At 51.9% G+C, this 13,756-nt stretch overlaps 1 protein-coding gene across 8 annotated transcripts in view; it reads right to left on the bottom strand.

Moving 5' to 3' along the window:
- The window catches only part of Brd3 (bromodomain containing 3), a 51,670-nt gene that overhangs the window by 14,677 nt on the left and 23,237 nt on the right, over positions 1–13,756 (bottom strand). For 5 of the 8 annotated variants that reach the window (XM_051184935.1, XM_051184936.1, XM_051184942.1 and 2 more), the window contains 4 exons: positions 4,258–4,565; positions 3,208–3,345; positions 2,434–2,581; positions 1,530–1,744 (listed from right to left, as the gene is read on the bottom strand). In XM_051184935.1, the coding sequence (XP_051040892.1) occupies positions 1,530–1,744; positions 2,434–2,581; positions 3,208–3,345; positions 4,258–4,470 (714 nt within the window). In that variant the 5' untranslated portion in view covers positions 4,471–4,565. Of the gene's footprint in view, positions 1–1,529; positions 1,745–2,433; positions 2,582–3,207; positions 3,346–4,257; positions 4,566–4,690; positions 4,877–4,923; positions 4,943–13,756 lie in introns of those variants that run through there. The other 3 variants (XM_051184940.1, XM_051184941.1, XM_051184939.1) reach the window with 3 other exon arrangements.

Genomic DNA, 13,756 nt, shown 5'->3' on the forward strand with positions numbered 1-13,756 from the left:
GGACTCTCTCCCTCAGCCCTGAGAATTCAGCCATCCAGGTGGGTGAGCGTGCCACTGACCTGAGCAGCATGAGGTACTGCAGGGAATTCACCCAACCTCTAACAAGCACCACAGACTGGTGCCAGAGACAGGGACTCCCTGCTTCAAAGACCAAGAGGGAACAGACCAGGCCCTGAGCAGGTGCTTCAAGGACAGACACAAATCGAGCAGAAGGAAGGGAGGCAGGAGGAGCATTCCAGGCTGGATGGGTGGGGCAGCCTGACCAGGAGACATGAAGCAGCCACAGCAGTTAGAGGCCAAGAGACTCCAAGGGCTGTAGGCACAGACAGACCAGGACTTTATCTAGAAGGCACAGGCAGTGCAGAGGGCTGCTAAGCCCAGGAAGTGGTGCCACCGCCTCCCTTGGATGCACCTGGAGCTGGCTGCTAATAGCAGACACACATATAGCCTCTGCCAAGGGACCTGAGGGGAAAAGGGTCCCTGCCACAGCCTGAAGAGCCCAACCAACAGGTACCACCAACTGAGTTGGGACCAGGGTTTGGTATATATTGAGACCTGCTCAGCGGATTTCTTAGCTTGCTTAGGTGGACAGAAGCCAACAGGAGCCACAAACTCACAGGCCAGGTGATGGCAACACAACCTGCCATTGACCGCTTCCTAGTTACTTTCCCAGCCAAGCTGCCACCCTCAGGCTGACAGGGACACAAGCTGGCCATCCAAAAACATTGATGGGCACCTACAGGATGGCAAGCACCAAGCGCGAGCTGCAGAGGACCTGGGGTGGGAGGGCAGACTCGCTGTGGCAAACAGCCTGGCCAGGCGCCACCGGGAAGTGCAGGCAGTGAAGGCCACAGGGAAGGGAAGGCAATGGAGGTGGCATTTTACCTTGGGAGAGCCATTTAACCCCTGAGCGCCCGTTTCCTCATCTGTAAGAGGGGGGACTACTGCCTGCCCCAGAGGGTCACTGTGAGGATCAAATTGAAGAAGATAACACACATGAGTGCCTGTTATGGGCCCTACCTAAAGCAGGAGACTCAACAGGACTTGCCAACCCCGCACCTCACAGAAAGCCCCCACTCCATCTAGACCCAAGTAGGGCCTGGCCAGGGCAGGACAATGTCATTGTGGAAAAGTCCCAGCAAACAAGGGATAGCTGTGCAGACCCTTACAAATCCAGGCTGCTGCCACTGACCACCACTCCCCTAGGGATGACCAAAGGTAACCTGGTCCCTCTACCCTCACTACTTCCCCCACACCTTCCATACCTTCCCCCAACAGCTTGTAAAGGCCAGGGCTACCAGGCTGGAAAAGCTGGGGTTCAAGTCCAGCCCGGCCAGCACCAGCCATGTGACCTCTACCCCTGAGCCTCGGTCTCCTTGTCTGTGCAGAAAACCTTTCCAAACAGCTGCACCTAGAAAGGCAGCAGAGGCCCCACTTGTCCAGTGCTGCTGCCCGCTTCAGGAACGCTATGGGGCTTAGACCCCTAGCCAACCTCACCAGATAGCCATGCAGGCCTCAGGGAAGCTCACCTTGACTACAGGCGGTGTGGGAGGGACCACAGGGACAATGGGTGTCGCAGGAGGAGGCGGTGCGGCAGCTGGGGGGACGGGAACCGATGTGACGTTTGCAGTGATGGTTGGTACAGGGGTGGCAGCAATGACGGGTGTCTGGGATACAGTGGGGGGTATGTTCTGGAAGGGGGTTGCTGGGGAGATCGAGGATACGGCTGCCACTTGTTGTGTACCTTCAAAGCAAGGATAGGGAGCTCAACTCAGTGGGCTCTGTATTTTCAGAAGCATCTAAGACCATACCATCCAGCTATAGATAGCACTAGGGCCTTCAGGAATAGACCAAGATAACAAGATAACATAACCCTTACTAGAAGAGTCTCTCTTCTAGCCTTGGGGCAAGGGTTGGCCCTACTGCCTGGGAAATGTTTACTCAGGGACTGGAAGAGGAAACCAGAGTAAGCCCCATAGCCAGCTGTGGGTGGAGTAACCCACTCAGAGCCCACCGCTGTCTTGGTTTCAGCCACTCCCTGCCCAGTCAGCCATTCTGTCTGACACATCTCTAGTCAACACCCATTCTCAGACCTGACTGAATCCCAGGTTGGCCCCCATGGCTCTGGATAATGATCACCTTGATTCTCTCCAGCCAAGAGACAAACTTCTCTAAACCAGACAGCAAGCAAGGTAAAGACAATACTACGATCAATACAAACAAGTAAAATGCAGGAGATCAGCCAGACACGTCACACCAGCTACAGCAATACCCTCCCTGCCCCAGACACATCTGCCACCTGTCAAGATCATCACACCTGTCCTACCTGGCAGGCAAGGGACAAAACTCAGAGGGTCCAAGGGACTCACACCCACCCCCTCCACTTACAGTTTCAACAGAAAATACCTGTGCTCCCTGCCTGCCTCCTTTTACCTGCATTCTGGGCTCCTGCAGCTGGCTTCCGGCCTTTGCCCTTTGGAGCAGGGGGCAATAGTTCAACTTCCTCCTGGGGCATCTGGGCCACCTTCTGCAGAAAGATTTTCTCTAAGGCCTGGGCCATTAGCACTATGTCATCTGTGGGCTAAAGACAGAGAACCCAGGTCACTCACCATGAAGGGAGCTGTGTACTTGGAAAAGACACAGTTGTAGTTCAAGAAAGCACTAAATTTTGTTAAGAGACTTGATGTGGAGCAGGGGCAGGAGTAGTATTTTTCAATGTGGAATACCCCAGAATAGAAACAAAGAAAAAAAAGCACAGAACAGCCTTCACCACACAGGGAAAAGGAGGTACCACACCTCGGCTCCCACACCTTTCCTTTTGCTCGATGCTAAGATCATCAAATTCCCAAGCAAGATCCCCTGTGACTGTGGCCAGCTGCTCCTACTTTGGCCACACTCTGGGTGGCTGCCAGTTGAGTCACAGACTACTTGACTACCTCCTCTTGATGGAAGTTCTGCAACCTAAGCTTTCAAAGGGTGGGGCTCCTAGGACTCAGGATAGAGCTCAAGAGCTGTATCAGTGACCTCTGAAAGCTGTCCAGTTTCCACTGACCCCCAGCAGGCCACTGAAATGGCATATGGACTCACTGACCACAAAAGTGCCAGACTGACAGGACACTTGTGAACCACTGACATGCTAGGAACTCAGGCCTCCCAGTGCCAAGCTTGCTCCCTCAAGCACTTTAGGGCTCATGTTTTGTGTCTTACCTTGTTATAAATATAACAGTTTGTAAACATGGTGTTGAAGTCCTGCATACACTCACTAGCACTCCAATAATAATTATTTTCTAGTCTCTTCTTGATAGTCCCCATGTCCATTGGGTTTTTTATTATTTTATGATAATCCTAGGGGGAAAAAAAAGTTCAGAGGTGTTAAATAGTCAATGTTATTCTCACATTTCTAAGCACAGGAAAGTCCTCCCAAGTCAACTGGGTCCCAGGGCCAGGCCCAGAGGCCTAAGAGGAGGTGGGGCATGTGGTCTGAGGAGACTCTTGGCCAGTCCCAAATTCTTGCCAAACTTGTCCTCATGGGTTTCTCCAGCCAGGGTCAGAGCCCAAGATGGTCCACATTCATACAGAGCCAAACTCCCTCTGACTTTAAACCTGCAGGTGTCCAGGGACCAAGCTGTGCACAGAACCAAATGAACAAAATCCCTGTCCAGGGCTTCTTGTTGCAACTCTTCAGGTATCTCTACTTGTATCCAGATAAAATCTGAATGTGCACTGAAGGGACCATCACCTGGAAAATGGGCCTTATTGCATACCTGGCATCTGAATTTGAGTAATCACGATGAGTGGGCAGAGGCACAGCCCTAGTGCATGGGATAAGAACTTGTTGTGACCCTCTGCTCCAGGCCCCATCATCCTCTAACCCAGTGACTCTCAACCTTTCTAATGCTGTGACCCTTTAATACATTCCTCATGCTGTGGTGACCCCCCCAACCAAAAAACTATTTTCGCTGTTATTTCATAACTGTAATTTTATGAATTGTAATATAAAATCTGTTTTCCGAATGTCTTAGGCAACCCCTGTGAAAAGTTCACTAGACTCCCGAAAGGGTTACAACCCACAGGTTGAGAAGCCCTACTCTGCTGTAGCCCCTTGCTTTTATTCTTTCACCATGAAAGTCATAGGTTCTCCCCATTTCTTGTACCCAGGGCAGCCACCCTGCTAGAGCAATGGCTTCCTGAGGCACTGCTGTATCTCAGACACCACCTTGGGACAGGATTTCCAGGAGCGGGCTAGGGACCACTCACAGGCAGGTTCAGCTTGATTGCATCCACAGGCTGGTAGAATGGCCAGGCGAACTGATGTTTCCAGAGTGTCTTCACCACCACATTCTGCATGTACTGCAGTTGGTTAGTCTTTCGGCCAGGCTTGCTGGGGTTGGAGACCTCGGGTGGGGGAGGGTTCACAGGGCCCGGGGCTGCCGGGATCCCCGTGGGGGCAGCCGCTGTAGTAGTGGACATCCTCTGGCAGCTTGTTCACTTGCTGTCACAGCAGCAGCTCAGAGAGGCACTCCTCAGGGAGGCTTGGCATCCCATTTCTGGGCCCAATCAGGCACCTGCAGAAGCAAGCAGAGAAGTTATCACTCTGAGAGGCTCCACCTCAGCAGGGACACACCCTTCCCTACCACCTGGATGTGTGTTGTGGCACTCCTCAGAGCCATCCCAGCCATTGCCCTTCTACCTGGGAAAAATACAAATGTGAGTCACTGGCTCCCAGAAAGGGGGTAAGGAGAGTACAAAGGGACTAGCCCCTTTCAGCTCACAGCTCCACTGAGTAGTTGGGGCTGGCTCAATTCTACCAGACCCTCAACTACTTGGCTGTGGCAGTGTTTTAAACAATTCAGACTCGGAGAACTACAACATGGAACCAACAGCTCAGCTGAGAGATGAGCAACAAACAACTGGTTTGCAGACCTAAACCTAGCACAGGGATCTGGGGCCCTGAGCAGGGCATGATATGAGATTCTAATGTAACCAGGAGAACCAGCAGGGGTTTGTGATGGTGGCCAGCTGTGACATGCCTGACCCTCATCCAATCAGAATGGTGAAAGAGAGTGATCACAACCTGAGGTCCCACCTGTGTGCTCAGTTGCGGAACAAGACACATTTTGTGTCTTCCAAGTCTCCTATCCTAGCTGTCAGGAGTGCTGACCAAACATAGGGCTGAGTTGTCCATGACAGTTCTGCAAATCCCTGAAAAGCCAGGGTGATGTGCAACACTGGTAGCATACATGATGTCTCCCACTTTACAGAACCCCTGCTATAACTCTCATCAGGCACCTCCACTGTATGATGTCCACTGCTACATGGTACGCCCATGGCACAGCACCAATAAGGGAGCAGCACCATGCAGCAGAAACCCAACAGTGAGGTTACTATAAAGCAGCGATAGTGCTCGGTAAGACTACTGTGTACTATGTGGCAAGAACACGCTAAAAGTATGGGTGTGTGTGGGGGGGGGGTGCCATACAGGAGGATCATGTGCAGGAATATACATAGATTCCTCAATATTCAAACCTCTCGCAGTCTGTTAGGAGTGGTGGGAATCCTGAGCAAATGCATATTGTTGACATGGGTACAACCACAGCCTAAGACTCATGGAGGAATGGCAAAGCCCTACCCACTCCCTGGGGTATACCACCCAGAAAGGAAGAGCAAAGCCTTCTTCTGGCCCACGTGTGCAGAACACATCCACCATAGCTTCCCCTCCTACATAATTAAGGTCTGAAGTCACTCTCTTATAGCAACTACTCCTACCAAGATTAGCTAAACTTGTCTCCTTGACCCAGCTATATACCATAAACGCTGCCTCCTTGTTTATCTGCATGTAATAACCCTGCCAACTTGTTGAGCTCAACTAACTGTATATATCTACACGTGCTGAACTTCCAGGGTACTGCAGCTTCTCCATCAAAAAGCCCAGTCCACATGACTTTCAGCTATTTCTTCATATCTGCCTGTCCTTTCTTCATCCCATCGATGGTCCCTGTCAGGTCTGTCCACAGGAAAGGACTCAGTAGCGCTCCCTGGAGGAAGCTGGGCAGCACCATATGTGCACTGGACCCACTTCCACTGGTAAAGGCCTAGCCCAGATTCTGTGCTGCATTTGGGGCCTGGTGCCTCATTTGTGAACCTGGTGTCTTTGGGACTTCCCTCTGTGTTTATGCTCATCACACTAGAAGGGTTCAAGGCAATGCCCAGAAGTGAGATGTCCAGCCGATTCCAAGACTTACAGGTGGACCAGTGAGGCTCGGAGTGCTCTGGCTGGTTGACATCCTGCTGGTCCTTTCGAGTCTCATCACAGAGGTTGGTAAATGCTGCAATCTGGAAGCCTTTTTGGAGACGCTTGGCTGCTAAGCATTTGGTAACATCTACTCGCAGCAGGTTCTTTCCACCCCAGCTCAGGGTAGAAAGGTCTCAAAAACCTACATCAGACATGAGTCACACGACAAGCAGCTCTTACTGCCCATTTACTGTACCCAGGAAGTGCTTCTGAGCATCTGGGGTGCCATCTGTGTTTGCACCAAGGCTCTCCAGGCATGATCCTGAGGGTACCCACAGCCTCAAGGAGTAGACCAGTGGCCAAGCAACCCTTCCAACATGTACCAACAGCCATGAAGCTGTGTCCTTCTTCCCCTGTAGACCAAAGGCTACCTAGGCACAAGCTACCTAGGATCTGGGGGATCCATGACACTGAAAGGGGTCTGAGGCTACAGACTAAAATACAGGAAGGCCTCCTCTGGGGAAGGCAGATGGTCACAGCTCTTTCCATACCCAGGTACTGGGAACCACCTGCTAAAATGTCCTAATGCCTGAGATGGAGAGAAGTAGGGTGACAGCAGGGTAAGGGGTGGGGAGGGTGAGAAAGCTAAGCTTCCTAGTCCCCAGGACCACTACAGAGAAGGGCTGAGAGGTAGGATCTCAACCAGTGGGCACCTAAGCTCCCTGGCTGTGGTAGTTTGGCAATAATTGCCCCTACAAGCTCATAAGGAGTGGCACTATTAAGAGGTGTGGCTTTATTGGAGTAGCTAGCTATGGCCTTGTTTGGAAGAAGTGTGTCACTGTGGGGGTGGGCTTTGAAGTCTCTTTTGCTCAAGCTTTCCTTGGTGTGACACTGAGACCACTCCCTGTTGCCTTCCAGCTAACATGGAGCAATTCCTTCACCAACACCATGTCTGCCTGCACACCGCCATGCTCCCTGCCATGATGATAAATGGGCTAAACCTCTGAAACTTTAAGTGAACCACTCCAATTAAATGTTTTCCTTTCGAAGAGTTGCTGCAGTTATGGTGTCTCTTCATAGCAATAGAAACCCTAAGACACTGGCACAGTACCATCTCTCTGGACTGAGTTCAGATGTCCAAATACTTCCCTTCAAAGCACACTCAATATGGCAAGTCTGGACAGCAGGGGTCACTGTAAGCCTAGTCTGACCTTCACTCATCAATGCCTAGCAACCCACAACCAACCAGAGAACAATGCTGAGTGAACCCGACACCTTTACACAGGAGATGATAGTCAGTGCCAGAACCTGTGAAGGAAGGGAGCCATGGCCTTCCTTGAAAGCTACCTCCCATGGGAGAAGCAGCTTTCTGACCCATCGTGAGCTCACACTGTTCATCAAAGAGAAGGCTTAGGAGGGAAGGAGAGGCTTTCAGACAGTACAACTGAGACAGACCATCAGTGCCTGTTGTACGCAGAATCAGACACACTACAGCACAAATATACAGACTCCCATTAATACAAGGAGGATGGGCTGCAGTGCAACCTAAGCCCAGCCTCTAAGGTATCTCCAGGTGATATGGAGGGGAGTCATGGCAACCAGAAATGCCAGCAGGCAGGCCATGTCTGGGGCCCTCTATCTCACTGATGGATATACCCCTGCAATGCTCACAAGCCTACCGACTGAGGTGCTCCACCTTTCCTTGTTTCTTGTTGTGGCTCAAGACAATAGTCTCATTCTATAACTCAGACTGGTCTGGAACTCACTATGTAGTTCAGACTGGCTGACCCTATGATGTTGCTCTCATTGGGTCACAACATGGTTAAATTGGCAACTTTTCAGATTTCAGAAGGCCAAACCAGTGGCCACAACACCCTACAGGGGTGGGGTGAGGGAGTCTCTGCTATGTAGATCCTTATCCTCAGGCCTAAGAGAACACTCCATCCAGCATCAGCATTACCTTCTTCAGAGGTCAAATGGCCAAGGGTCAGCTGCTAAGAGCTTTTGAATAAAGACAGTGATCCTGCAGCAGGAAAGCTGTGGTACCCAGTGTTGACTTCTCTATAGAGTCCTGGATCGCTTCACTTGGACCTCCAGGACAACACAGACTCCATTCTATAACTCAGGAGCCAGGCCTGGGGTACAGTGTAGCACTCAGGACTGAAACACAGGGAATTACTTACTGAAATGGAACAGAGGCCACTGACCTCAATCCTGACTTAGGATTTGCTCATCTTTGGGAAGCAGTGTTAATTCTTTAAGGGTGATGGCACTGTGGTTGTGAATTTCAAAATCTCCTTATCTTTTAGGGGTCTGCACTGCACACTTCATGACTGAAAATGTCTGGAGCTTGATGGTATAATGGGAGAAGCAGAAGACAAATGGCAGTCTGGACAGATCAGTCAAGAGACAGGATACTCCATCTCCATTCTTGTTCTAACCTATAAATTTGTACCACAAGCAAAAGAAGATACATCCTCCTCCTTGGTCCCTAGCCACATCCTTCAAGCTGAGGCAGGGGCCAATGGCCTCAGGTAGGGTGGCTAGAATGAACTAAAGCAGAGTGCCAAAGAGACTTCAGGGCTTCATACATTTCGTGTGTGTTAACACAAAATGAATCCCACCTGCTTCCAGCAGAGGCACAGGAGGGGCTCCAGCACTGTGGGATTGCTCTTTTGTGGCACCGATGGTCCTGCACATTTGGTACTCAACAGAGCTGGAACCCAATCTTCTAGGTGCCAGTTCAAAGGGGTGCACACATAAGATGGCAAGACCTCACATAATAAAGGAGCTGGAAGACCCTGGCATTGATCACACAGCTCCACTGACAGCCAAGGAATGCCAGACAACTTTTCAATGCAGACTACCCCCCCCCGGGGGGGGGGCACCCTTCTGTCTGCCGCCTATCCAGATCAGATGGTGATCTTAAGTAAGCCAGGACACAGCAGCCCCAAACCTTCTAAGGACTTGTCACAGACCCTTCCACATACTATTGCTAATACACATAGCAACCACTTCAGTCAAGCATGACAGAGATGGAGCCTATATCTCATGGGGAAATGGAGGTCCACCTCCCCAGGCCTGCCACAGAGCCCTGGAGTCCCCTCACTTGGACTCCCACAACAGGTAATACCTCAGGACAAATGTGGGTGAAAGTCCATCTGAAGAGGCATCAGCCTCAAGAGGATGTGAAACCAACTAGTGTGGAAACTCACACAAACCACAAAGGCCCACAAACACCAGAGGAAGCCTGGAGCAAGGCTTTAGTGAGACCCTGAATGCTGCAGAGGGGCCACCCAGAGAAGGTGGGACCAACTCATATCCTACACTAACGACAACCCCCTTGCCACAGCAAGGAAAGGCAAGAAAGGCCTATAAAGCCTCAACTCCCTATTGACTCCCCACACCCTCCCTCCCACCTACCAAAATCATTCAGGATAGAAGGAAGGAAGGCCTTAATCCTACAGATTTTCTAGCCCCACTGTCCAAGAATGAAAAGAAAAACCCAGCCCTTTAAGTCCAAAGGACAAATCAGCAAAGGTGAGAGGCCAGGGCTCAGGGGCCCTGGAGAGACATGGAGGGGTAGGGACCTTCACTTTTATTACCATGGAAAACACCTAGTAAGCTCAATGCAACCTCACATCCTCTATCAACTCTCAAGCTATGAGGATCAGGGCCCCTGTATCCCTCTGCCCCCAAACACACAAACACTAAGCCAGAACTACTAGACAGCAGGGACCTGAGGGCCAGCACCCCCTGCAGCCTAGTGTTCAGGTGTGGCAAAGCTCAGTTCCACAGCTACTCACCCAAGTACCCAGCCACCTTTCCCTCATGTCAACCCTGGGTCAGACCAAGCACAGGACAGCTGCCAGGCTTTGGGAGTACATCTAGCCTGGAGAGCCTTTCTTGGGACCCAAGAAGCCTCTACTCTGAGCTTCAAGGCAAGCTGAGAGGGTGGGCTATCTATCTGGGAAGACTGCCCTAGCCATGTGTGGGGGAGGAGTCAGGAAGGAGCAGAGCCAGTCCAGCTCCCAGGGACTCCAGGTCTGAGTTGCAGAAAGGCAGGGGCCATCCTGGGGGGGGGGGTAGGGGGCGGCATGCCAGCTGGAGACATCTGAGGTCTGCATAAAGTGACCCAGGGAGGAAGCAGCACAAGCATAGATGCTGAAGGGGCTGAGGTGTATGGCCTCAGCTAACCACAGATGCCTTAAAGAGGCTGTCTCACTCAGGAGGCAGAGGCAAGTTCCAGGACAGCCAGGGCTATGCAGTTCCTCTCCATCCCCATCCCCAAGAGGCTGTCTCCTGTGATAAGCAGGAGCATACTTCAACACACTTAGGGTCATCATAACTCCATACCCCAGTCTCCTCATTCACCTTGAGTCACCATAGCTCTAGAGGACACTATACTGATGGGTCCTTCCTTACACTGGGTTTCTGTAACCCTGCAACACTAGTGGTCAAGTTCAGCCCCAGGTCCTTCCTGCTAGCTCCAATACACTGGTGGGGATCCATGGGCTCCACATCTCAGGTAGGCAAGTAGCTACTGAGGTGGAGAACTGAGGCCCAGTATGGCCCAGGCAGAAGCCAGAGCCAGACTCCAACAGGGCCATCTACCCAGGGTCTCCATTATCCCCCCAGGGAACTCTCAACAATGCTGCAGGCTGCTGCCTTCATGCTGGCATACCAGCTGGGTGCCCTGGGAGGGGCTACCCTAGGGTTGGCTAGGGTTGGCCAGGGTTGGCCCTCCAAGCCTGGGGAAACAGATCTGTTAGGGCAGGGCCAGCTTCTGTGACAGACAGAGCCAACTGCTCATTGCTGTTGAGGTCTGGGAAGGAACACAGCTAGGGGCCGCAAGGCAGATAGGAGTCTATATGGGGCCTCCCTGTCCACTTGCAACTCTCCTGAGTGGCACTGCCTGTCCTTTACTTCCAGGGAGCCCCAGCCAGCACCCCAAGCTCACCCTGGTCATATCACACCTGCTTCTAACAGCTGCCTGGCTCTGTCTGGCAGAGAACCCAGCTCTGATAGGCCAAGCCCCACCCCATAAAGGGTCAGCTCTGTTGAACCCATGGCTGGCCAATGGAAGGGTACACAAGGAACAGTGACTGCAGCTGTCACCAGCCACCACGCCTCTGACTTCCCTCAGTCGCCCATGGTCCCTGGCCCCTCATGCTTCCCAAGGTTGGGTTTTTCCTAGGCCTTTGTGCCTCATATCCCAGCAGTCTGCCCAAGGAAACTAAGCTGTGCTTCCTATGCAGACTGTGGCCTCCAGAAGGGCCTCTGAAACACCCTACCAAAGCCACCCCACACAAGACCAGCTGTGAGGCAGAGAGACACCTACACTCTGCAGAGGGAAGGTGGATCACCAGCCGTGTACTTACAGGGAGTCCCAGCACCTTTGCAGGGAGCCCCCACCCAACCACACTGACCCCATGTGCACTAAAGCTCAGGGAGCCTGATACTACATTGAACAGAACACTTAGCAGAACAAAGCTGGGCAGGAGGCCCACCTGGAACCTTGATCTGTTGGGTCACAGGAAGAAATACTCTCCTGTTGGGCTGCATAACATGCACCCGACTCAAGGCCTAATTTACAGATGGGTCAACTAAACTCCATAAGGATTGTCACCTTGTCTTTTTTCACCTCTCTGAACACCCCCAAAGCAAGACCAGGGGCCAGGATGGGAGGTCAATGCAACTACTCACAGCCCTGCAGCTCAACTACCTCATCTTCTCCTCTACCCACCCAACAGAGGTGTCAGCCAAGAGAAAGCCACCACCTCCACCAGCTCTTACTCCCAAGTGTCTCGGCAAGTCCCTCTCCTCCAACCAGTGGCCCCAATGAACTCGTTCCATCAGACCACATAGGAAGGCTGAGAAAGGTGGTGGCCTGGGAGACCACAAGGCCAAGAAGCACAGAATAGGGTGAACCAAAGGGCCAGGAGCCCTGTCCTCAGAACACTCAGGATAGGCTCCAGGCCCACCTCAAATACACTGGGGCAGAGATAAGAATGCTGAACACCACAAGGGCACATGCTTCCTGAGTCCAGTCCTCCACATCTGCCCTGGTTCCAGGGAGATGGGTCAGCTCTCCAAGGCTATCTCTGGCGAGTAGCCCAAGGCCAAGTCGTAACCTACCTTACCTTTAGTCTAACAGGCCACACTGCCCAGGGGAGAATGCTACCTGCAGAGCTTGGTCAACTTCCTTTTTGTTTTGTTTTTCTTTTTTTTTTTTTTTTCAAGAAGGGTTTCTCTGCAGTTTTGGAGGCTGTCCTGGAACTCGCTCTTGTAGACCAGCCTGTCTCAAACTCATGGAGATCTGCCTGCCTCTGCCTCCACCTACGCCTCCCGAGTGCTGGGTCTAAAGGTGTATACCACCACCACCCAGCAACTTCCCTTCTTTATGCCATGTGTTAAAGAGACACAGCAAGCCCAATGAAAACAGCTACCCACAACTACACCCAAGCAGGTATCACAATGCTCATGAGAAACTGAGGCCATCCTGTCCCTGTGACACAAATGTCTCCTCCACCTCAGACTCCAGGTCCCATAAGACTCCTCTACAGGTCACAGTGTCTGGGTATGTCTTCTGGAAATGTCCAGACATGGTTGAGGAAGCCCAACTTCCAATGCCACTGGAAAATGACCAGGGACCCTTGCATATCACTGTACCCACGTGTGACACTTCTCAACAGCTGGAAACCCCTCCACCTCCAGCCCCCAACAATAACTAATAAGCCCCTCTGTGGGACTACAAACTGTATGTCCAGTTCAAGGTTATCAGGCCATAGAGACACTGAGAAATCAGAGCCAACAATGCTGGCCTGCCAGAGCCAAAGCCTGAGACACACAACACACATCACACAACACACACACACACACTCGGATCTGTATCAACCAACAAGCCTACAAAAAGAGACTACCAATTGTGAGCACTCAAAACAGGACACCTGCCCTGCAAAGAACCCACCAGCACTTAACATGGCTAGATGTCCCAAAGGGCAGCAATTACCACAAATAACCAAAAGGACAAAACTTACTGCAAACAGCAGCCCCCAGGTGAGGCTACAGCACATGGGTGCAGCACATAGCTCCATCAGGACCCCATAAGGTTCAAGGCTGCCCCATGCTAAGGAGTACTGCTTTCTGTTACAACTTCGTATAACCTGCTGAAGCAGGAAAGGCTCTCTACTGGGTCCTGGTTTCCCCACCCAATAGTTCCCTGTGGCTCTTCCTTTTGAGATCTGGGCATTCCAGCACTTATTTGAACAGTAGGCAGAACATCCCACTTGTGGCCTTGAGCCACCCTCCCTGGGGGAAGAGCTCTGCCACAGTCAACCAGGAAGTGAACAAGGTAAACCTGGGAGGCTGTGGGGGCACAGCTCCAGGCTTGTAGGAAGGAGCCTGGGCAGAAAGCAGCAAGCCAGGCTGCCTGTGCCTTCCCTTTCAACACTCCCCCACTTTCACTTTCTATGAGTCTAAGGGAGGGAGCCTTTACAAGCTCCATCCCTTATTCAAAGCTCA

This window comes from Phodopus roborovskii, unplaced genomic scaffold (genome assembly GCF_943737965.1).
Source record: "Phodopus roborovskii unplaced genomic scaffold, PHOROB, whole genome shotgun sequence".
Classification (NCBI taxonomy): domain Eukaryota; kingdom Metazoa; phylum Chordata; class Mammalia; order Rodentia; family Cricetidae; genus Phodopus; species Phodopus roborovskii.